We start from the raw sequence: 26,065 nt of genomic DNA, 5'->3' as shown, positions 1-26,065 counted from the left end.
ATATGGTAGAGGATGGGAAGGTAAAATTGGAGAAGGTTGACACTTTGATGAATGTTGCAGACACATTGATGAAACTAGTGATCACAGAAAAGTTCGGGTGGTATTCTAGTTCTATGGGCCTCTCAGCCCCCTACAATTGATCTATGGGCTATTTGAAAGGTCTTCAACAAGTGGGAGAATGTTGAGATTAAGGTGTCTTAACCTTTGCAAATCCTAAAATTGGTTATTGCATTTATTTGTTATATTTATTTATTATTTTAATTTATTAACTGCCTAAAAATGTCTAGTCATCTAGTGGGATGCATAGGCTTGGTGGAAACCTACTTGACAATGAGTATATGACACATATGTTGCACATGTGGAGGTATGCATCCCACTTTGCGGATCTTGAAAATTGTCATGTTATTACAGCCTACGACAGATTCTATGACATATTGGACTAGTAGCTTGGGATACCTTTTGTATGGAGAAGGTGGGTGCCCAAGTTCGGTTATGACAAGTTGTAAGAGAATCGACTAATAATAGTCAGTTATGACAGATTCTCTTAGAACTATAAGTGTTGTAAGTTATGATAGTTGTAAGACGCACAAGAGCATTCGTCATACCTCAAAATAGTAAATTTTGGGTGCCCAACTTAGGAGGTTTCAATGGAGAGTCATTTGGATATGTACATGTGTCATTTGCATGCTTTTTATGGCTAAAAAATAGGGCCAAATGTTTTGCACGACCCCATCTTGTAACTTCATCTAGAAGCTTCCTTTTGAATTGTATTTCTCTATATAAGGTAGCCTTTGAGAGTATTATTCATGTATTGTTTGCAAGTGAAGTGTTATGTTGCTGAAATTGATTTAGAGTGTTGTTCAATTGATTGTTGAAGACTCTTGTTGAAAAAGTAGTTTACTTCTATTGTATTGTAACTATTGTTTCAGTAATACAAAGTATTGTGCTTTTGGAGCGTGGCGTTTTTGTCTCAAAAGAGTTTTCCCCACGATATATCTTGTGTTCATTATTGTATATCTTTATGCATGTTCATTATCTCCTTGTGAATGTGTTTCTATTTCTGTAATAGTTAAGTTTTGTAAGAAAGAGGAGGTGGGGGTTTACAAGTGTTAATATCTATACAACATGAAGAAAGTGATCTACGATAATAGTGTTAGGGGGTCATAGAGAATATAACCAAAGTTTTATGAGTTTACAAAATTATACATAGTCATGCAAAGGACAATGCCACTATTGGTAGGGAGATCTCAACAAAGAATGAAAACTTTAAAAAAAAATTGAAATGGAAAAAGATCTCATGGAATCACCATTTAGTGTTGTTTGGGAAGATTTCAAAGTTCCAAGGGACATCATATTAGGTGGGTACAAACCTAGGGAAAGCAGTCAATAGATCTATTATGATAATGATAATGGACACAATCCACAAAATAAAAAAATAGAAATGAAAGGAGATAAGTTGTAGATCAATCTCAAAGTTTATCTAGAAACTTCAAATACAAAAATAACTAACTAGCCTCCTACCCATCCCACTAGACTTGGTCATTAGGGAACAATCGGTTAGGCTCAACTCAGTCCCTTAGAAGAGATGAGCACTATGGTCAATATTCAACTTTTTTGACTTGATATGACTGGATATGATTAAGATAATAAATGATGCAAAATAGGCAATAATCAACATATATAAACATATATAGAATTGGAAATCAACTCAAAAGTATAAATCTAGAAATGAAATTTTGAAAGGAACCTATCACTGAAATCTAGGCCTAAAACAATTAGACTATGTCCCAACAAGTGTCTTGGAAGTTGAGGCTTCAGATCTTGGATGAGGATGTTTTGTAGCTCACTCTCCAAAAACTAGCCAAAAAGCATTAAACTATGGAGCTAATCAGATTAGTCTCGAGGTTTTTACATGTTCAAAATATGGAATTATGTGTCCTATTCTACTCAACACAATCATGCTACTTTTTTGTTGTTGGATTTGTAACATGCACACAAAGAGGGGGGAAATGTTATGCTATATAGGAGTTTGCCTAAGTCAGCATGTTAAATCAACATATTAAGTATGATTATGGTGCAAATTCTTTGCTAGTTCAATAGTACTCTAATTATCAAATCCAATTTAGACTACCTTACAATCAAACTAACATTTGAACATAGTATTTATAACCATCACAACTCCTTATAGGTACATGTAGAAGACATATACTCTATTTTTATATTGCAAAAAATAATCATTAGATACTTCTTGCTCATCCATTTAATTGCACTACCAAACAAAGATAACATGTGGCCTCTAGTGGACCATTGATTGTCAAAGTCACCTACACAATATGCATCAACAATGCTCTATATGTGTAATATGTTGTGCACATCATTAGTACCATGATAATATAAGAAATAATGAGAAGTGTCTCATAAATAATTAAACACCATTTTAAAATAATTCCAATGCTCCTTATCAAGGTTAGACATAAACTTGCTAAGAATTCCCATTGCTTAGGCATTTTCTAATCTAGTGCAAAAAATTACTTTTTTAGGTTATCAATAACAATAGGATAAAACTTGTTATAAATATTGCCAAAATCACCATTTAATTAGAACACATCTAAAGAAATATTAGTGCCAAATAATGAAGGTAATTATGTGATATGGCTAGATAATTATGTATCATAATTAGAAAACTCATAGATATTGTATTGGTTGAAAAAGATGCATAAGATGACTGGTGTTCATCATATATAAAAATTTTCTGAGGTTGGGCATTAAAAATGGGAGCATGGTGATGTAAACGCATGTATTAAAAGATCCTTGCATGAGAAGAGTTAAACTAAAAAGATAATACAAAGTTGACAAATGTAACATCTATCATTGAATGGTGTAATAATATAATGGGTCTCAAAATGAAGGTAACTTTATATATATATATATATATATATATATATATATATTTGAAGATGAAGCTAATATTACAAAATATGAAGATTGTTGTAGATTGATAGGATCATTAGTTCCACTCTTTTAGAAGCTTAAACACATGCTCATGGACTATTCATATGAGGTAGTTAGCGTGCTTTTATTCTTCATGTATAGATTTTTCTTGGAATATGTGTGATTCAAAAGAGTGGATTGATGAATTATGTGCTAGAACTTTAAGTCTACTTAGGACATATTGACTTTCACAAGCACTACAACTCACAAAGATGGAATTGTTAATTGACTTTGATCATACTTTAGATTTGGTTCAACCAAGTATTTTATATGAATTATTTAATAAAATTTAATTATTATATCTCATTTTGTTTAGCGAAGTCCGTTATGTTGGCAAAATGTAGGGTTCGCATGTTGTGTCTGCAGGGTGTGAGGAGGAGGGTTTCATGATGGACACTTAGGAAATAGGTAGTTTATTTTGCGATCAAGAGAAGGAGGTGAAGACTAAGGAGGATCTAGTAACCCCTACCAAGATTGTGATTAGTAATGTCAATTTGTTATCTCTAGGGCAATTTAGGATATAGTGATCATTGACCTTTCCTTCATTCTAAACTTGAGAAGCTCAAATGACAAGCAATAGTCACAATGTTTATTGGAATTCGGTCATTTATGGATTAAATCAGATGATGGGATCTGGACAAACAACGAGATGGTGCTAATGTCCAAATGCTTCAAGTATAATCATATGACCAAGCAAAATTTGCTTTGGTCATTTGTTTGTCCAGATGCCAAACCAATCAAACAAAAACTATGGAAGATGCACCCTCAGATTGCTTTATTAGTTAAAGTGGAGTTACAAAAATGCTAGATGTTGACTTCATCAGACCCATTAATTATCCTAAGTGGGTCTCAAGCATTGTACATGTTGGCAAGCCTATCGGGGGCATCTGCAGCTTCACAGACTTCAAATATCTTAACAAAGCATGCCCTAAGGATAATTTCCCCTTGCCAAATATTGATATGATTGTTGATCTCACAGCTGGTAATGAGATGCTTCCATTAATGGATGGCTTCTCTGGTTATAACCAAATCAAAATCGTTGTTGAAGATCAACACAAGGCAACCTTTACTACCCCCTGGGGAACATTCTGTTTTTTATTAAGAAAGCAAAAAGAAACAAGGGTGTTGACCCTTAATACAACAACCCACAAGCAGTAAGAGATACAAAAAAATAGGGAAGCAAGCCCAAAAAAAATAAGGTTGGACAAGTGAAAAAAGAAAAAACCTGTCCAACCAACAACTCAAACCCAACTCAAGGAAGAGGTGAGTCACCCGAGCCTTAGCAAGGAGGGGTTTAGGGGAAGGGGGAGGACTTCCCCTTCTGTCTACAACAAACCACAACCTAGGAAATATTGTCACTAGGACCAACAAAATAAGAATCAAGTGGGGAGGCCCCCACAAGGATTCTATCAGAGATAGTAGCAGACTGCTACTATAGAACAACACCAAGAGCAGAACGAGCAAAAGAAGATCAGGGCTGCAAAATAGGAGCAACAAGAGTTAGAGCCTCATGAAAGGAGGCCACAACAACAGTAGCAAGAGGATCAAGATAAGAATCAACAACAGTAAGAGGCACTACTCATCACGAGAACATTCTGTTATCAGGTCATGTCATTCGGATTGAAGAATGCAAGAGCTACTTATCAAAGAGAAATGATCACTATCTTTCATGATCTTCTGCATGACATTATGGTGGACTATGTGGACGATCTCTTGGGTAAGTCTAAGACAAAAGAAGGCCATATTGTAGTCCTGAGAAGAATCTTTGAGTAGTAAGAAAGGTACAAGCTAAGGCTTAATCCCAAAAAATATGTCTTCGAAGTTACTTTTGGAAAACTAATGGGCTTCATTATGTTGTACAAAGGAATCAAAGTGGATCCAACCAAGGTAAAAGCAATTATGGACATTCCACTACCAAAAACTCTCAAGGAACTCCACAACCTACAAGGCAAACTCAAATCCATCTGTTGGTTCATCGCTCAGCTTGCAGGCAAGTGTCACCCATTTTCTCACCTCCTGCGAAAGGACACCGAATTCCAATGGGACTATTTGTGTCACAAGGCCTTCGACAAACTCAAAGAATACTTAGCTTCCCCACATGTGCTAATGTCTCCTATTCCAGGACAACCTCTTCTTCTATATATTTCAGCTACTTCAATGGCCCTAGCAAAAGTTTATGATCAAGAAAAGAGCACACCATATACTATATCAACTGCACACTAATAGGTTATGAGCTTAACTACACTCTAATTGAATGAGCATTCCTTGTAGTTGTCTTTAGCACTCAGAAGATCTATCACTACATGCTCAATGACAAGACAAAGCTCATTGCAAAGATTGACCCCGTCAAGTACCTACTATCAAGGGCCACTCTTATAGGATGCATTACTAAGTGGGTTATGTTGCTAAGTGAATTTGACATTGAATATGTAGATCGAAAGGAAATCAAAGGACAAGTCATTGTCAGTCAACTAGTTGATGCTCCTCGTGATGCTCCTCTACAAGGAGAACTCCTTAATCACAGAATTTCCAGATGAAACCATCATGACAATCTCACAGTCTACCAAGTGGAAGCTTTACTTTGATAGTTCTTGCATGCAACATGGATTGGGGGCAGACATTTTGTTGGCCACACCTCAAGGAGATTGCATACCCAAGTCCTACAAGATAGCCTTTACATGCACAAACAATATTGCTAAGTATGAAGCTCTCATTACTGATCTTCACCTAGGTATTCAATGGAAGATCACTGACTTGCATGTATATGGAGACTCCCAACTTGTCATAAAATAAGTCAATGATGAGTACCAAACAAAATATGACAAGTTGCTCCCTTATTGATGCATGGTAGAGGACTTTAAACAACATTTCTCTCCCATCCAGTTTGAGCATGAATTCCTTAGACAAACAACAGAGCTATTGATGTCGTGGCTACTATTGGATCCCTTTTACAGATGTCAAAAAATAGTCAAAAGTGTGAATTCCTGGTTGAGCACCTCCTAGTCCCAGCATACGATGTTCTTGAGTCTGACATGGTTTGTGTCCTTGTTGGTCTCAACTCTCCCTAGTATCAAGAGACCTATTCCTACCTTCGTGACCACACCATCCATCCTCACCTTACCAAAACCCAACAAACTTTCATTCGCCAATCCACCCATTACACTATTCTCGGAGATACCCTATTTTGAAGGCACTTTGATGGAACCCTCCTAAGGTGTTTAGACAAAGAGGAGGTTGAAAAAACATTATGCGAGGTAACAAAGGTATCTATGGGGCACACTCAAGCGGCCTCACTTTGGGTAAGAAGCTACTACACATAGGATACTACTGGCCCACAATGGAACAAGATGCATACCGCTATGCCAAGAAATGTGTGTCTTGTTAGAAACATAGTGATAAGATTCATACATCGTCATAATACTGCAACCACTCATTGCACCCTAGCCCTTCTCATAGTGGGGGCTTGATTTCATTGGTAAAATCCATCCAACCTCATCCAATGGCCACAAATTCATCATCACCACCACAAAATACTTCACCAAGTTGGCGGACGCCATATCGCTCACCTTTACCTCTAGCAAACAGATTGCCTAAGTAAACTTTATCCTAAACTATTTATGGTTTTCATGATTGGTCTTTTTGCTTTGATTTTCATTTTGTGTCATATGCCTATACCTATTCAGGGCTACCTTGATCATCTTATATCTTGGTATGTCTTGGGTTGGTGTATATTGGGACATCTTTTTGTGATATGGTGTATTTGATGGTTTCTCTTGTACAATCCAACAGATCTCACATTTACACCATCATGGGTGTTTGTGAACCTGTGTGCATTGAGATAACTTATTGTTTGAAAGTCTAGTCCACACATTGGATACTTGCAACATCCTGACTTTTATAGTCAGTGGTGTAGATAATCCTTTGCAATATCAAAAACTAGGATTGCTCTCCACATTTTACACAACAAATCACATCCGTCCACCCATCCATTCATCATTCCCATTCATTTGTCCTGAGACTCCAATTTATGCATTCATCCCCTTTCATCTCCTTCTATCCCATGTATTTTATTGTACTATGGTTGACACATCACAAACACTCATTTATTTCCATTTGCATTTACGTAGTCATTCCTTTTGCATTCATTTGTTAGGTTGCATTTATTTAGCTCAAATTCAATTTTATTGCATTGCATCTTTTTTTTATCTTTTGCATATCATTTTAGGTTTCATTTTTCTTATTTCATTCCATACCATTCTCTTTTAGGACTCATGTTGATTCACTATCTTTCACAAATGCGGCAAACAACATCAAGGGTATGTACCAGTGGCCCTTACTTGGGCGGTCATTGGAACAATCTGACCCACTCACCATGCTACTTGTGATGTGGAATCTGCAACATCTTCGCTTGCTATGCTAGATTCCTCCTAGGCTCTATAATTGGGTATGTGAAAATGACCCTTCTATGGGCCCCGTGTGGCCTATATATGCCCTTCACTCTATTGTTGCTTGTTCTCCGCTTCTTTTCCACTCTTTTCCATCCCCTTCTTACGTTTATCTTTCCTCTCATATTTTTTCCTCTTTTCCCATTGTTTTCTTCTTTTTCAAGAATTTTCTCGTAAAATTTAAATTTTCCGATAAATTCTCAAGGGAGCATCCCTTACCTGTGTTTCCATGCTAGGGCATCTTTTTTTTCTTTTACCCGTTACCACTTCTTGTCACCTTGTAAAAGAGGGGCAAAATGTAAACGTCTAAAATCAATTATATTAATATTTAATTAATATGCCTTACACATAATTAATTAATTATATTAATTATGTCAGTCCTCATTCTTCTCAAAATTAATTAAATTATATTTTAATTAATTGTCACTTTAGCCATATAATTAAGTGATTAAATTAATTATATTCAATTCTTCAATTCTCAACCTTAGCCAATATTCCCCTTTAATCTTGATTAGTTAATTGAATCTAATTAATTAACTAATACCTTGATTCCTACAAAACTTCTTCCTAATCACCATCATTTAGCCTAATTAATCAGGCCTAATCATGATCATTATTTCTCCCAATTTTAAATTCTCCCATTCATTTTCTCTCCTCTTGTCCCATCTTTTCAACCCACCTACCTTCTCTCTTGATCCTCATTATCTCACGTAATCACCCCCACTAATCATTTGCACATTCCTAATCACCATGATTATGGATGGGTCAACTCTTTGTCATAAATGGCCTTTCCATCTCACCTCCCAACCTTAAATGCCACCCACTTTTGTCTATCCAAAGAATTTTGAATTGCTTGAATCTCGTCATGCCCTCTATTTCCAAGGAATTTTTAATTCCTTTTATCCTTTATTCTTCCAATGCCACCTCTTCCTCAAAATTTTTTAATTCCCTTTGTCATTCCCAAAGAATTTTTAATTTTTTTCTCCTCTTTCCAAAATATTTGGGGACCTCTTCCCCATGTACTTAAGAAGTTTGGAGACAAAAATGCCTTTATGACAAAATCTCTTGGATTTCCCACTTGTCTGCTCAAATCCACCTCATCTTCTTTCAATCCTCACTCCATCTCTTTTCAATCTTGACCATCCATTCTGGGCCCCTCAAATCTATAAATTGGAGTCTCATCCCTTCACAAATCATCTATCATATTCATGTGTTATGATGTCAAGTTGAGCCAATAAATCCATCAACCATATCTATATTATATCAAAGCTTAACCACACATAACCATCATCCATCACTCATAACCATCATCCATCACTCAATCATTCCTCTTGTTGTGTAGATTTGGAGAGCAATCCACATCCCTCAATACAAGGAGGTGAGAAAAAAGTTATAAAAAAGTTATTTGATTGCTTTGAATGCTTTTGTTTTGTTCTATGTTTTAATTAATGCATTTAACCTTCTTTCCCATTTTTCTCCACTTCAAGAATTATATATGTTAAAGAGGTCGTTTTTAAAGTAACTATTTTTAGATAGATTTATAATATTAAAAGATATTAGAGACATCCTCTATTTAACTATTTGTAACTAAATTTGTGATTACATAAATTTCTCTAAAATAAATGTACTAAATTTATTATTCTAAGTTGTTAAAAAACATAACCATGAATACATACACATTCAAAATATTACTTACTAAATAATTTTTTCATTAAAATTATTTATATATTTAACTTCATAATTATTTCAAATATATTACTTATCCTTTTACTTACTACATTGTCTTCAAAACACAACTAACCTTTTATTTTAGTATGGACTAAAATTATTAAATAACTATTCAAACTACATAAAATAGCTCTTCAAATATATAATAATGTAAAAACAATATAAAATAATTGTTATATAATTGTAAGTACAATAATATAACTTTTATAAAAACAAATTAACTAAATATTAAAATTATATTGGTCGCAATAATAAGAAGTTTTTTACCTTTAAAACTATTTTTTCTTAATACTAATTTATTAAAAAAAAAAGAAGAAAAATCACATTAATTAAGTGTTAAAAACTTAACAGTGTGGTTCAATGTTAAAAATCTGTTGAAATCTTATTTAATTATATTATTTTAATAATTTATAAAAATCGAAGGTATGATATTTTGTAACAACTAACAAATAATTGATGATTAAATTAAAATTATTATTAAGGAATGCAAACTAAAACAATAAAAAAATGAATTAATTGATAAAAGCAACTAACATCAAATGTACAATGAATGAGAACACACAATCATTACAAGCATAATACACACTTCATTTAACACTGTTATCATCGTCTGGTTTCTTTTCAAGAAGTTTTTTAAGCTCATCCCAATTGCTTTGTCCCTTGACCGCTTCTCCACTGAAGGAAGGCTCCCCAATGTCTATTTTTTCTGTAATTTGCTCCCCCTGTTCATCTAAAAGAGGAGCACCTTCATCATAATTTTCATCAAAGACCATATCCAATGGCGGATTATAGCTAGAGTGTCCATCTGGCACTCTCAGTGTAACAGCCCTTTGAAGAGCAGCCTTATACTGTTGATCATGCTCTATTGCGAGTGATTGTTGTCTATGCATTTTCTGTTCAGAAGGAACCTCCATCGTCCTATCCCTCTCTATCATTAACTGTATAAAAAAACAAATCCAAATTAGGTGTTAACTAGAATAAGTAAATAAAATGTAATCTTTCAGAGAAAGTAAGCTTAAAAGCAGATTATGAAAGGGAATCAGCAAGTATATACTAAATACATAGCAACAGGCCTCATACATTCAAACCCAAAAATAGTTTGATTTAGCGGAATGTTATGCCTCAAACATAGATTGCTGATTTTCAGTGAACAGTACCAATTTTATTAATGGAATTTCTGAGAAGGTTGAACCTCCATAAAATGTCTGCTACACAATATCAAAAAAGAGGAGAGCCTCAAGACTAATATTTACAACAAAGCGAACTTTTAGAATCAGGTTAATGACACCTGACATTCAAGTTAATTGCATAGAAAATGTTGTTGCAAATATTCACAGATGCTTGGGCAGAATTAAACAAATCTATATTAGTAATTCAACAACATATTACTGGAATACACCATATATTTGCTGAAAAACATGTATTTAAGTTCCCCTCGGATGAAAACACTTCACTGTTGCAGGAACGAAATGGAAAATCAGATGCGAAGGAAATAAACATGCTTATGCCAAGGTTGCCAATAGACTAGTACTGGTATTGATACTGCTACAAAATCCCATTTTTAAAAAAATAGGAAACAGGTAGTTGAAGACACCATATATATAGGCAAAAAATTCAGAATGTGCTAAAGGTAATAGGTAAACCATGGGATGATTCAGCCACCCAAGCAGTCCAAAAGATCAAACAAAGATGTTCCACCCTTCCAGCCCTACAAGTATCCAGGAATTCCATTGGTCCTCTACACTGATGCATCTAACAGACTAACACCACATGGCCTGCAGTTTTCACTCAGGAATTCCCGGATGGAAAGAAGGAAATCTGTCGCCACAAATCAAGTATCACCTGAATTCTAGCAGTAAACATGAACAGACTTCAGGTATCACATCTATGAGAGGGATTCTAGCAGTCAAAAGAAGCATAGAGAAATTTAAAATCTATCTCAAGCCTGAACATTTTACAGTCAAAACAGATTGTCAAGCCATAAGAGATTTGCTGAAGAGAAAGGCATATAAGGATCTAGCATAAAGAAGAGCCAATTCTACCAAATAAATTGCTAGAAGATTTATTAGATAGCTGGTATCTTAAAAAATGGCTCGATGAACTTAGAGGCTCAATAAGAGACTGTTGGAATTACAGATGTAAATTTTGATGAAATACTTCTGACAGAATTTGGCCTGATGGAAGATCCAATCTCTTTAAAGCTAAAAAATGCTTTTGTGTTAACTTGCAAATTACGAGATTCAGTAAGTTTTGGTGGCTAATCATTTAAGGCACAATCTTCTCAAAGTTAGTAAAAAAAAAAATTTATTTTTTTATTGTATAATTAGTTTATCTTGTCATCAACATCAATGCGAAAACTTACTGTAGAGTTAGGAGAGTTATACCCAGAGATGATAGGTTTTTTCGATAAAATAAAAGATGAATTTGCTGATAATATGAAGACTTGATGAAGACATACAACTTGATAGGTTTTGTATTTCTTAGAATAGAACTTTATCCTCGAGTTTGATTAATTTGCAAAATCTGAGATTTACAATGGATACGTCGAACTGAGGCCTACACTCCTCACTAAGAGAATCAAATGGGAACGTGTATTCTATCAATGGATATGTCATACTAAGGCCTGTACTCCTAACTAAGAGAATCGAATAGGATCATATATTCTACAGTAAGCTTCAACGACTATAATTTCCTTTTCAAACACATCCGTCAGATCATATTAAGATATATTCCATGTGACAACCTTTATTGTGTCAAAAAAAGTTGCGAAGGACATAGGACTGAAGACCTTTATTGGCCACCCGCAGAGTTGCGGAAGACGTTGGATCCTTCCACCCAAAACAAATCACTGTTTAGGTATTGATACTGGTACTAGGGCAATGGGGCATTTCATCAACTTTCTAATCCTACTTTCTTTGTTTTCTACCCTTATTTTTACACTAAGAAGATCTTTACCTTTGTGTGATACCTGCCTGCCTTTGCGTTGCAATGAGAACAGCTATGCATTTTCTGCTGCTAGAAACATATCTGTAGTGTTAGCTTTTGACATCCATTTTTTTATTAACTTTCTGGCATGTCATAGTTCAAGCGTTCTTAACTGTTTAAATTATTTGTAGTTTTCCGCGGTTTGGAGCTTTGAATTCCCATATACTTGAACCTTCCTCCTCATTGCCCCGTGCATTTCATCACATTCTCTCGAAATTTAACATACTAATAATTCAGGGTGAATGTGGGACCCACCAGAATCCACATAGAATAAGACTGCCCATTTTCTTTCTGTTTTAACCTGGTAACTTCTACATTCAATTTTCACCTACCACTATGTCTGAGACTTCTTTTCTCAAAAATTTCATAGTGTTCTGTTAACAATTTTCACCTTCCACAATGTCTGGACTCTGAGACTTATTTTCTCAAAGATTTCATAGTGTTTTGTTAACAATTTCATGAATGTATGCAGAAATTCTACTCTGCTTATTAAGTTTTGAAAGAAATGTTTCTTCAGATAAATTCTTCGGTATCGAAGCTAGTTTTAAAAACTTGGGAGAATAAATTAAAGGTATCTGTGGGAAGGTCCACATAACACAACAGAATATATTTTTTTGTTATCAACGCTATGTTGATTGTTGACAAATTTAAGAGAATAAATTATAAATATCAGTAATAAAGTCTGTATGAAACTACATAATAATTATGTATTATGTGCTGCTAGTTAACAACTTGGTAATCCAAACACAATAATGAAAGTGATAAAATGGATGCTGTAAGGTGTAACAGAAGGGCAAACATTTTTCCAGATATGCAAAGGAAAAAACATTGGTTTTTACCATTTGCAAGATTTGGGTTGATTCTTGTTAGAGGTCAATAAGCAGTCACATCACAAAACACCTACACTTGTAAAGGTCTAGCGTTTCCATAGCATGTGTTTTAACATGGTATCAAAGCCAATCTCAGTAACAAGATTAATATTAGAGGTTCATTCCACAATCCAGAAAATAACTGGAGCATGTAAAACCACATACAAGTCCTCGTTCAAGTCCTATGGTTCATGGTACTCAACAAACCCTCAGGCAATTAGGCAAAATTTCCAAGTCACGAAGGCCTTTTGATTCCAATTAACAGCAGCATACTTCTCTGGGCAATTTCTTGCGATCACGCTTTGACCTCAAGCATTCCTAATATGCCAAGTGTTTGAGCCATGAACTCACCAACTCGAAGTAAAAGACAACAAACATTCAAAACCAATATACCTGATCTAAGAAATTCCAAGGCATATATATTAGAAATACCCATAAAACTTCAACATATTTAGAAGTAAATGTAGTTTTTGTCTGAAATAAAGATCAAGAAATCAATTTTGACAAATTAGGGATAAGTTACGCAAGCTCCATTCATAGGGTTCCTAACCTAAAAAAATACATTGAAAATTGATATAAACATATAAGGTTAGGCTATGGTAAAGGTAAGCCAAGAGGTGCATTCTGTTCTAAAAACAACTTCCAAATGCATGAATTATATAGAAACAGTATAGAATCATAGATTACCTCAATACCTTTTTTTAATCATAACCACTCTTCACACTTTAATTTCCTGAAAGCATGCATCAAATATTGTATCGTTAAGTAAAGCTCACACAGTTGAATCCAGAAACACAACAACTATCATTATGAACTGTGAAAAATCTAATGTCTCAGATTGGCTGCATCTGCTTTAAAGATTGCAGGATCCCCTAATTGGGAACTAAAAGGATCACCCTAAATAGTTGGCTTGCACCTGCATCCCCCCAAAAAATAATAGATAGGCAGGCTTTATACTATATCTGATAACACCTTTGCCCAAGCGCAATATATTATATAAATCCTTAGGCTCTAAATGAGCCAAATGACTTGTTCTAGGCTCATTTATTGATCCAACAGAAACTTATCGTCACTTAACATTTCACAAGCTCATAAAAATAGAGGATTTGTAAAAGGAAAGACCTCCTAAGTCTATTTCACTCTCTGTTTTGAATACATATACATTTCAAGCAAAAATGAAGCCATAGACTTGCCATGCATACCGTATAACGAACAAATCCAAAATCCTTCTTACACAAAGGGTACACATTCACATGCAGATTCATATGAAAAAAGGTGCATTAAAAAATTGGTAACAGTAACAAGCCTAAATACAAATCAAAACTTGAATAATACTCAAAAAGGAGTCAAGGATTGCACATACATCTAATGCTTTTTGTGATTCCCTTTCAATCCAAATTATTCCGTGGTCTCTTGTTGCATTGCATGAAAGAATGATGTGCTCAAATCTTCCCTCTACTGGAACAGCAGTTTTCACAACTGGTGGAATCGTTCCACATCTGCATCATGTGATTGAAAAAAGGATTAAAATATGACACAAACTTGTACAATTTTCTTATCCCCTTGAACTGTAGGTTACTATTTAAATTATGAAATTGAGATAGTGAAATTAACTAAAACCTCTAAGAAAAGCATTATATTATTGTACAATTCTCCATGATGCCAAAAGCTTTCAAAACCATCTCCCTTTCTTGTGTCGTAAATAACTCTCATGAATATTATGAAATTGTTCTACATAGAGAAAAGATCTATTAAAAAAGAAAAAAATTGACCATTGACAAAGCCAGAGCTAAGATTGCTATATATACTAGTAGTAGCTAGCGCTACAATCGTATTATTCTTAGTCTAAACTCCAGAATCCCAGATAGCTCTAATTACTTGTTTGGAAAGGATTTTTGTCATCCCAATATGCCAATTTCAAATGTGCAATTTCTCTAACATTGCTTAATCAATGGGCCAATTATGACACCATATTGCCTCATCCTATATGTCCTAAATGACAAGAAAGGCATTTCCAGCAACCAACTACCTTCTATGATATAGAGGACCATATGGAAAATTCCAGACTAATCAGTTGTATTAAGTACATAAAAGATGTCTAGTTTCTCCAGTCAAAAATTAAGCTCACTTCAACATTTTGTGATCAAATTACAGTTAAAACACTGCAAAGTAATTTTCCTGCTCATGAGGGTTCAAATGGCTGAAGTTTGACCTGAAACTTACTAGTGAATGTGATAGATAAATGATGAGAGCCGCTAGCTTTTATTTTCACTCACTTCCTAGCAGCAAGAATATGCACAGAGTTGATAATTGGAGACTGCCCTGTGGGTAGCCACAGCATGGTTGATGCTTAAATTTAATTTTGAAATCCCAACAAACATTCCAAGTCTAAGGTCCCTTTACCTTAGATTCCTTTAGCACAAAAGAATTTTTTTTTTAAAAAAAAAAAAAAAGAATAAAAGAAAATTTTGGGCACTATCTTGATTACAGTTGTAAATTAAGTAAATAGATTTTGTGAAACACTTTGTACATTATGCTCATTTTGTGTTTTGCTCATGACATATATTGATGTATTGGTTTATATAAATAGAGATATCTGATTTCAATATTACTAAATTTCATGATGATTATGTTTCACGTTTGTACTTCCAAGTTTAAATGTAGCAGTGTACCCAAGTTTTGGTGTTTAAACTTTCAAGTTTTATTTTACAATTAAAATGTTACATCGTACATCAGTTTTGAGGTTTCACTCCCTATGTACCACTGCAACCTCATACCCACACATCCATGTTTTGGGGTTTGCATCAAGAGTTATGCACCTACATCACAGTTAACCTTGTAATAAAGTGTCATACTTGACTAGTAAGTTCTAGCAAGAAATTTACACCAAAAATGATAGAAAATGTATAAATTTATAGGAAATAATGAATGCAAATAAAATAATAAGAATAATGAATTGAGGTAAACAATCTACTTCTTTATAATAATTTCAAATGCAGATTGTGCTCTCTGACTCCTATGACATTTCTGGATCACTCATTCCTGTCATTGTGCTATTACACATTCTATCAACAAGTGGTAAAATGTGTACGCAAATCATCGGTGATAATAAAAGGGCATCTCCAAAAGTATCACCTGCAGTGCAGATATATCATTCATTGGCATGCGAATTGATCTTCAATCATCAATAGTTATAAATACACGCTTGACCATGAAGCAATCATAGCAAAACATAGGGAAGTTGGAAAAAGAATTCAAGCACTCATTCTATTTTTTATCAGCTAAAAAAGTTGGCCAGATACCTGCAAAGTTCCCTTTCCACAATATGGTACAACCGTCCTGGTGCATATAATCTGCGTGGATCTGCAAGCATTCTTTCTTCTGGTATACATGTGTCTCTCATACATCTAACACAGAGTAAACAAGGCAAGCTGTCCAGAGGCATCCATGCCTCTAATATTAAGTCAATGACAGTGGACAAATATTGTGTCAATAAAGAACTCTACAAACTATGTGATCAGTGGCAGTAAAAGTTAAAATTAAACAAAAAACTAGGAAATGACTAGTAAAATTATTCTTTGAAAATAATAATGTCAATTGTGGGAAAAAGAATAATCCAGCTTCGTAATCACAGAAAAAAATATTCCTCGTACCAGAAAATGGATTTGAAGATATCTTCTAGAGGAGTAGCAGTCCTTGGCAAGAAATCATCCTAAAATGACAAAAATTACATTAGTTTTAAAGCATGTTATGCATAAAACTGCAATTATAAATATTCACAACTGCCCATACGATATAGGTATTTTAGATCACCAAAAATTTTACAATTTGAGTTGGCACCTGGCATGACAATTTAAAAGAGAGCGAATACAGTAAAACTATTTTTGGATCTCGAGCTGATTAACGTGCTTCCATACTAATGCTCTAAAACTAAGTAGAGCATATGCAAGAAAAACACTTATAAAATAGACCTAATTGTCTCGTACAAGTACCAGACAAAAGTGCAAATCATATAATAACTGAAGCTACGCCTGTTGGGCTTAAATCAAAATACACATTGAGTTGAAGTTGGCAAACAATAAGAGACACCTCTTGTGCTTGATATTAGGAGAATATTATAGATTTATAGTGCTTAAAATTTAAGACGGGTTGAAAATCTAATTTCACACAAAGTTAAAAAACAAAAAGAGGCACTTCTTGTGCTTGAAATTTACTTTAAGAGAGCTTACAATATTGATTTGATTTAAGAGAATAACACACAATGAATGCAGGATGTGCTTAAATTTTAACAAATTTTAAAACTTGCAACAAGCATAAATTTACAAAATGCAAGGCCAACTAAATCCATACCTAAAACAAATTAAAAAATATTATTCAGTAACTGCAGAGAAGGAAAACAAAAATAGGAAACAAAGAGAACATGTCAATTGTAAGAGCTTCTAGAAAAAAAGTGTGTTAAGTTTGTGTATCAAAGTTTCAGATCACACTCTACCCAATCCATTTTCATTTGTTTCTTATAAAATGTGATCCAAAATGTTGATTCAAAAATTTAACACAGTTTATTCCAAAAGCTTTTACAATTCAACTCATGAACAAAACTCTTAAATTCATGGACTGTGAAAACTTGATGCTCGAGAAATAAAATATGTCATACTAAAATATTGCTCAGTAATTGCAGAAAAAGACTATGTTCCATGGAGTCTCAAAACAAGGAGATAGGGGGATGATGAGGACGACTTCAAGGACAGGGTAACAAGGACCTAGATTTTGGGATGACAGCAAGACAGCGGCACAAATATATATAGCACTTTTATAAAAAAAAAATATAAAAAAAATATACAAAGGATGACCTATGAAACTTTTATTATTCAAACATATTTGATATTGCATTGAATGAACAATGAAAATGTCAAATATCTTTACATTTATATTAGATTCAAAATTATGATTACATTCAAAAATACAATTGGCTGATGGCCCAATGCCTCAAATCATCATTCGTCCCCAAAGTCTATGCCAAACTCCTCATCACTCAAGAAATTGGACTCTCCTTCTGCATAAGTGTATTGCAGTCAATGAGATGCAAGGTGCTATGTACATTTACAAGCTTCTTCACCCTCCTAGAGGTAAGTTGATTCCTCTTAGCAAAGTGGATGAAACTATAAACTATAGACCAGTACATTTACAAGCTTCTTCACCCTCCTAGAGGTAAGTTGATTCCTCTTAGCAAAGTGGATGAAACTATAAACTATAGACCAGTTCCTCTCAACAACAAAAGAACTAGAAACCTAGGACAGTAGACAAACGGCTAGTGTGGTTGTCAAAGAAGTAGACCCATCCATAAGTCCACCATAGAATTGGATCCTCTTGTGCCATAGTTTCTTTATCATATCACCTACAAGTGGTAAACTTTGACCACTCAATATGAATGATGCTAGCATATGTAGAATCACGCATCTTCTAAATGGCCTTCATGAACCCTACCTTCACCTTTGCATTCTATACAAGGTAATTCTAACCACCTTTGCACATACCACTTCAGGCATCTTCCAATGGCAACGAATGATTGGTTGAATGTGTTCATTGTATAACTCTAATGTGGGGTTTTTCACTTATACAATGGCCTTCATTTGGCCAAGCATACTATCAATGCATTCATAAATCTCTCCAAGGTTAGTTGCATTTGTGTCTCCACTAATAACTCTAAAGACTAGGGTAATGATGGCAACAATGTATCTTGCATCAGCCCAAAAAGTATCACTCTTCACCACCTCCACCTTATTCCCCTGCTCTAACTTAGAATCAAGCCACCAATTCCACTCTGCTATGATGACCATTAATTGCAATGCCTCTTGCAACTCAAGCATCCTCTCCAAGAAAATTAAGTATGATTCATATTTAGTCTCTACACATTTCAAGAACTCCTTAGCGAAGGTCCTAAAGAGTACATGTGAAGTGTGGTGGTTAACATTTGCACATCTCTAGCATCATTAACCACCTCTTTAATCCATCTAAATTTGTCCATGTCTTGGAGTGCAATTACTCATAGCATGCACGCAACAAGGAGTTCACCAAATATGCTTGCAGCCTCTCTCAATCAATTCGCCTGCATTATTGCACACATATATTCCATCTGCCACTATTTGCACCACAATCTTTGACCCAACCTCCTCAATAGTATATATATGGATTTCAAACTAAAAATCAACATCCTTGCAATGTCTTATACAATCAATAGCCCTAACAAAGTAAGGCCCCTCTATACAACCTCCTCAATAGTATCTATATGGATTTCAAACTAAAAATCAACATCCTTGCAATGTCTTATACAATCATAGCCCTAACAATGTAATGCCCCTCTATACATGTGACCATAATGTTCATGAGTGGGTGATCCTTGATATTTGTCCATCCATCCATGATTATGTTGCATCCACTAGTGACCCAAGTAGCTTTCATTTTCTCCATTAGAATATTAATCTTGGAATAGTTCTTATCCAAGATTGTTGTCCTCACTTTGTGGCACATATAATGGTCTTGTTCTAATTATTTTTGCCACAACCTCCTTATAATAAGGAAAGTGAGCCACATGAAAGGGAATGCCATTGGCAAAGAAAAATTTGCCCATGGGATCATCTACCTCATCTCTATTTTACACATTGAATAACTTTGCCACAATGTATACAACATCACTAGTGCTTGTTCTTCATTTCTCCTTAAGCTTTGATGTGATTACCCCTAAACTAGATGAAAAAGTAGAAGTAGAACAAGCTGAAGCTTATGGATTTGGGGCAGTTCTAGAACTAGTAGTAGGAACCCTCGATGGCAAAGCAACAAGTACAAGAATTTAGTCATTAGCATAACTCCACAACCTATTTATTTCAATTCTTTTTTCAGGTGACTATCCCTTGCATACTCCTACACCTTTGCATGTGACATAAAGATGTTAATTAACTCTTATGATGCTACCTTGAAATTCAAGCTAACAAAATAACATCTCTATAGCCTAGTGCCCCCCATTGCCCCAAGTTTTGCTTGCAATATAGTTGCAATTTGCTTTTAAGTCTAGTTGCAAATTACCTTAAAGGCAACTTCTTATCAAAGGGACCATTGGCAAAATCCTTCAATAATTTGTAAGGGCAACTAAAATGTGCACTACCAATAGAACTAGTTGCCTCACACACCCACACTGAAGTGTTTAATTGAACTCCCATAGGCTCTTCTAGATCCTCTTCATCACTCATGCTATGAGAAGTAAAACTTAGTGACACTACAAGAAACGAAAATTATGGCTACCAATCCATACATGTCATGTCATTAAATATTAAATTATGCACAAGCTCAAGACACAAGGATTTTAATTTTGTTTTTCATATTTCAACCTTCTTACTTCAAGTCAAAAAAAACATATAAACAAAGATACACAAGAGATGAAATCCTAATTTGATTTGTAATTTTAATTTTTAATCAAATATTTATACAAATTTTAAAAAATATATATTTATTAATAATTTAACAAAAAAAAAATTTGAACACTTGTTATATTGCTATTATAATTTTATTATTATTATTTATAAAACTAAAATTTAAACTGTAACAATGTAAACCCCTAGGACCTAAATTAATTACTAAATTAGTCAACTAAAATTATTCAATTGAAATAAACAATAGACACTAACAAAGGCTTCACACTTGCTCTTCCTCTCACTCTTCCTAATGCCCTCACTTGCAATCTTTCTCACTCTTTCAAGCTTGCAACTTGTTGTTGAAACTTGGGAGTGATTTAGAATGAGGTTTAGAAATTCTGACTTCCCAAGGTTTGGGTAGATCCCATCAACCATTAGGGTTACGGTTTGTTGCACAAAGATCCAAAAAAAACTCTTTTCTTTTCTTTTTTTAATTGACTCTTTTTATTATTTGCCATAGGGGGCACCCAAAAGCCCCACATACGATCAGGAGACATTTGGAAATCCCATGAGTGTGTTGGATACACTTGAGAGTCCCCTAAGCATGCTAGAGGCATGTTGGGGTCTCGAAGGCATGCCAGACCAACAAGACATCCAAGAAATGTCCCTTCTTTGAGAATACATTGCAAAAAAATCCCAAGGTGGAACAGTGGGGAGGCATTTCCCCAAGTCCCCACCCACATCTTCAACCCCTCCTCATCCCAACACATGGATTTTGAGGGAGGGGATGACGCATCCCCGTGGAACAATGGAAAAAGATGATAAAAATAAGAAACAAAGAAAACATATCAATTACAAGAGCTTCTAGAAAAACATCATTTAGTTCTCATCTCAACATTTCAAATCACAATCCATCATCCATTTTCATTTAATTTCCACAAAATATAATCGCAAAATGTGACTTAAAATTTTGATAAAAATTTAACTCAATTTTTTCCAAGACCACTCACAATTGAGTTTTCACAGACTGAAAAATTGATGCTCACTTAAGAAAACATTTGTCATACAAAACCTAACACACATTTTCTTTTGAAAAGCTCTTACAAATGGATTCACATACTGCAAAAAATTGATTCGCTAAAGGAAAACCTTTGTCATACAAAACCTAATGTGTGTTTACTTTATCCAAACATTCTTACAATTGAATTAAGGGACTGCCAAAATTCAATTCTGACGAATGAAGATATCCATATTCAGTTTGAAAACATTTTACAAGTGAACAGCCTGAATGAGATTTTTGAGACAAGCTTCACATTTGACAGATTTCTTAATCAAGATACATAATAAAATAACCAAATAACCAACCTAAAGAGAAACTTAAAAATGAATTAACATTGCATATCTTGATTCCTTAGACTGATTGATTCCTTAGACTGATTGGTCTGATAGATGTTATTAAAATAAATTCATTCATTCACTAAAGAAAACATACAACATACAAAACCGCACCTGCAATACAACGGAATTGATAATATCGGCATACCGGACCGCCAAATTGAGCGACATGCACCGGGCAGGGGCAAACGCATAACACCTGACCTTACTCCTCTCAATACCGCCAAGCTGGTCGCCATTTTTCACCACAAGCAAAGCCAAAAGCGCAGCAATACCCGAGCCCAAAGAATGCCCCGCAAAAGTAAGCGAATACTCAGGATTCTCCTCAAGCAACTCGCGAAGAGTATCGCCCTCCGTAATAAGCACCCAAGCGGCCGACTTAAGCAAGCCGTTGTGCACAAAACCCCCATCAAACATCTGCTGCCCAAGCTTATTATCCCACAGCAGAGCATAATCACTCTCCATGACCATATTGAGGCCGCGGATCGCGAGCACAATTTCACGGTGCTCATGGTCAAGGTAGATAATGTAAGGAGGCGCGCGGCCGCCGGTTTGTTCGTATGTAACCCTTTTGAGGAGGCAATCAGGGTTTATACCATATCCCCCCGGGGGCTCCCATTGGGGTTTCTGGATATCATCTTCATAGACGGCCATGACGAGCCGACAGAGGCGAGGCACGGGCTCGAACTCGTCGGGCGTGGCCACGCCCCAGCGGCTGCTGTCATGGGTGCCCGTGTGGAGGCACCGCTTCCATGCCCACCGAGCGCAGGCTATGCAATAAACGCATTCCAGTACAGGGACTCCGCATACCAATGACATTCTGAGATTGACAGCATTTCACTTGAACAATCCGATATATGTCTGGTTGAATTTTGAATGTCTCTTTTCCTTCAGATTTGTGGGGGCAGATGAATCTGCCTTCCAGTCAAACGACGGCCAGGCAACAAGACGACACTGTAACTGTAGAAACGTGTTTGCCCTGTGGCGTGAAATCTTCTAGAACTTCCATGGCCTGGATTATTAGTGAATGGATGACGTTTTTGGACAAATGATTTGGAAATGCGATCAATTGAACGACGCATTTGCTCGGTCAGATGAGAATTTAATATGTTTTTTTCCGTCGCAATGGTTTCGAGAAGAAATTTTGTCATATATTTAAAATGAGAATATTCTATCCGGGCATACTTTTATTATTATGTTCTTCTCGTAACGTTTGTTTTTTTGGGAAATTTCTATGAAAAGACTGGTAGTCTAAAGATCGTGGCGATACATTTTTCTAGAAGTTTTAAACCGGGTATTACCTTTAAGGTTTCTTTTCTCTCTTCTTTTTCTTTTCACACCATTTTATGTCAAATCTAATAGTTTTTTAATTTTTAATTTTGTATGAGTATAAATTTGATTGATATCTTTTTGTGACCGTTTGTCAATTTCTTTTAGTGATCTAAGGTATGAGAGATTTAAATTTTTTAAAATTTTGGTGGATGACATAACACAGATTGGTATTATTATTTTCATTAATTGTATTATGATATTTTGGTTTAACAACTTGCTTTGATTTAATTGTCTTTCTTATAATAATTATTGTGTTAAAATGATGGTTTTTATGTAGAAGTTGGTATATAATTTGATTTTGGATTTTGTTCACATACTTATCGCATAGTCTAAACTTGATCTTAAATTTATTTATTTTTTTGTCGATGTCTTTTTTGTTAAAGTGATCTAAGGTATGATCTTGACTTCATCTTTGATAGATTTGAATCTTGGTGGATGACGTGACCAAGGAATATATCATCACCCTGACTAATTGAACTACAATATTTTGGTTTATCAACTCATTTTCAGTTGATTGCCTTTAACATAATAATGAGTGTGTAAAAATGACGATCTTTATGTGGGAAAGTTGGTAAATAACTTGATCTTGGATTTTGTTCACATTTTTTTAATCTCATAGTCCGAACTTGATCTTAAAATTATTAATTTTTTTGTGTGAGACTACGCCTCTAATATAGTTAATACAACTCTAAATTGTTACATGCTTTTCTTCAATAGATGGTTAGATAGATTGGAGGATTATAAATGAGATGATTGTATAGAAATATTGTTGATGTTCTGATGAAAGACGAAGAAAAAAAACCCCCTTGCCTAACACACAAAACTCACAAGGAAACAAACAAATTGTAGTAAACTAAATAACAAATTTTATCATTCATCAAACAAAATATATCTGCAAAACAAATTACAATTCATGGCCTTTCGATGGACTCCATTTTAACTTCACATACTATGCTTAGTTCTTTCACATTTGTTACACGACCTACTCTAACTCCTTGTGCAACCCTTCTCCTCTCTAACTTTTCATCACGCTCTATTAGTATCATGTCTGTGCACTATCCTCTTTTACCATTTATACACACTAACATTTCAACATACTTTGGTAATATCTTTTCCCACACTTTTTTTTTTACTTTCCCCTATTTGCCTCTATGCATTGCTTCTTATCTCGCATTCTACATTTATTTTGCATCAATTTCACATTCTTCTATCCCTCACGTAGAAGCCCACGATGTCTCCTCCAGGGACAACTCTACAATCGATTTCCATCCTCTATTTATTAGCATATATATATATCAATTAAAGTCTAATTTGATCTTTGTCAAAATAGCACTAATTTCTGGAAAGAAAAGATAAACCAAACTAGAACTGAGAAAAAAACTGACAAATATTTTTGGTGGTGTTGATTGTTGATTCACTCGTGTTCTACTACACGAGATATGTCGGGTAGGAAAAAAATGTGAGTAGAACTCACAAAATGGAGTGGAGTAGTTGGGCTACTCTTCCATGTCACTGACATAGCTAGGACACTTGTCATCCTCCTCCACCAATTGTTCACCACTCTCCTCTTCACCACATGGATTCACATCCACCATATACATATTGGATGTGTTGGAGAGATGTGTTGTCATTGTTGTCAACATATTTTCTCTGTTTGGTGCAGTGTTGCAGTGAAGTTCAGTTAGTTGGTTTATGTTGTATATTAATGATCAGTGTTTGTGGATTAAAGGATTTGTAGAATGATATCTCTAGTTGATTTAGCATGAGTTTCAGAGGTCTGCATGAAGATTTAAGTGATTTATGAGTATCTGTGTTGTGGCCAGTTTTTCTGTTATTCAATGTTGTCAGTGTTCAGTATTTTGATATGCATTGCTCCGCATTGAAATATCTTTGTTTGTGGATTTGGGAATATGTTTGGAACGTTGGCGTGTGTCCTCAATTCAAGTGGTTCGTGGTTTGGAGCTTTGCAACTGATTTGTCTAGGTTGATAGTCAATTCAGTTAGTGTTCTTGAAGTTCGGTATGGTGATAACGACAAATCTAGTAATTTGAGTTGGTGTGGATGTTGATGCGGTAATTCAGGGTGCTTGTGGATGTTTTTAGATCATGTGATATTTGTGTTGGTGGTCCGCATTGATCGACAAACGTGTTATTGATGATTTTCTTGATCTTGTGGTGTTCTTCATGTTCTTGGTTGACACGAGGATTGTAGCGTGTTGCAGGTGTTTGATGCATAATTCTTGGAGGTGTTTCATATTCAAGATGGTACTTTAGGTCCATTCTATGTCTTAGTCGACAATGTTTTGGTCTGAATGTGATATTGTAGCGTGTATGGTTATATTTTTATAATTAGGTGATATTTGTCGAGCCGACCTTGATGATATTGGTCCAAGGTTGATGTCATGTATAAATAAATGTAATATCTTTGTAATTGAGTATGTTGGGGATATGTGTTATGTGCAAATAATGTATTAATCATTCAGAAGCATAACAGAAGTGTGAAAAAGTGTGAGAGATGTTATGTGCTTAACCAAAACTGTAACTAGGCATAGATGATGCTATTTTTAAGTTCATGATTTTTTGAAAGTGATCTGAATCTGTTTGTAAAGCAGTGAGCCTTCCCAAGATTGTTTCCCTTTGTTGTTTTTGAGTAATGAGCTCTAGGCAGTGTGCCTAAATGCATGTGCATTCCCCATTGCAATATTTCTTATACTTCTAATAGGGTATCATCATATTGTAGGTAGGTTCCCATCGTGGTTTTTTCCTTGACCGGATTTTCCACGTCAAAATCTTGTTGTTATGTGTGTTCATGTTGTGTTATTGATTTATGCTTTCACAGTTAATTATCAAATCTAAGATTAAAGTAAGTTGTTGTAAAATTTGGTGACAACTGATTAACCCCCCTCTCAATTATC

General features: G+C 34.8%; 1 protein-coding gene across 3 annotated transcripts; it reads right to left on the bottom strand.

The window, feature by feature from the left end:
• Positions 1–9,656: 9,656 nt before the first annotated feature.
• Positions 9,657–22,942, bottom strand: LOC131041848 (uncharacterized). 3 transcript variants are annotated; one of them, XM_057975071.2, is made up of 6 exons: positions 21,934–22,942; positions 16,672–16,730; positions 16,321–16,449; positions 14,382–14,517; positions 13,714–13,751; positions 9,968–10,102 (listed from the first exon to the last, which is right to left on the bottom strand). In XM_057975071.2, exons 1-5 carry the CDS (start codon positions 22,636–22,638, stop codon positions 13,737–13,739), a joined length of 1,044 nt encoding a protein of 347 aa, XP_057831054.2. In that variant the 5' UTR covers positions 22,639–22,942; the 3' UTR covers positions 9,968–10,102; positions 13,714–13,736. The 3 variants fall into 3 exon arrangements, with proteins under 3 accessions (XP_057831052.2, XP_057831054.2, XP_059065824.1); XM_059209841.1 differs by having other exon boundaries at positions 9,978–10,102; positions 13,706–13,751; XM_057975069.2 differs by lacking the exon at positions 13,714–13,751 and having other exon boundaries at positions 9,657–10,102; positions 21,934–22,940.
• Between the last annotated feature and the right edge of the window lie 3,123 nt (positions 22,943–26,065).

The sequence above is a fragment of the Cryptomeria japonica genome, chromosome 8 (assembly GCF_030272615.1).
Source record: "Cryptomeria japonica chromosome 8, Sugi_1.0, whole genome shotgun sequence".
In the NCBI taxonomy this organism is placed as follows: Eukaryota; Viridiplantae; Streptophyta; class Pinopsida; order Cupressales; family Cupressaceae; genus Cryptomeria; species Cryptomeria japonica.
The sequence above is the reverse complement of the archived record's forward strand: the minus strand, read 5'-3'. Positions and strand labels throughout refer to the sequence as shown.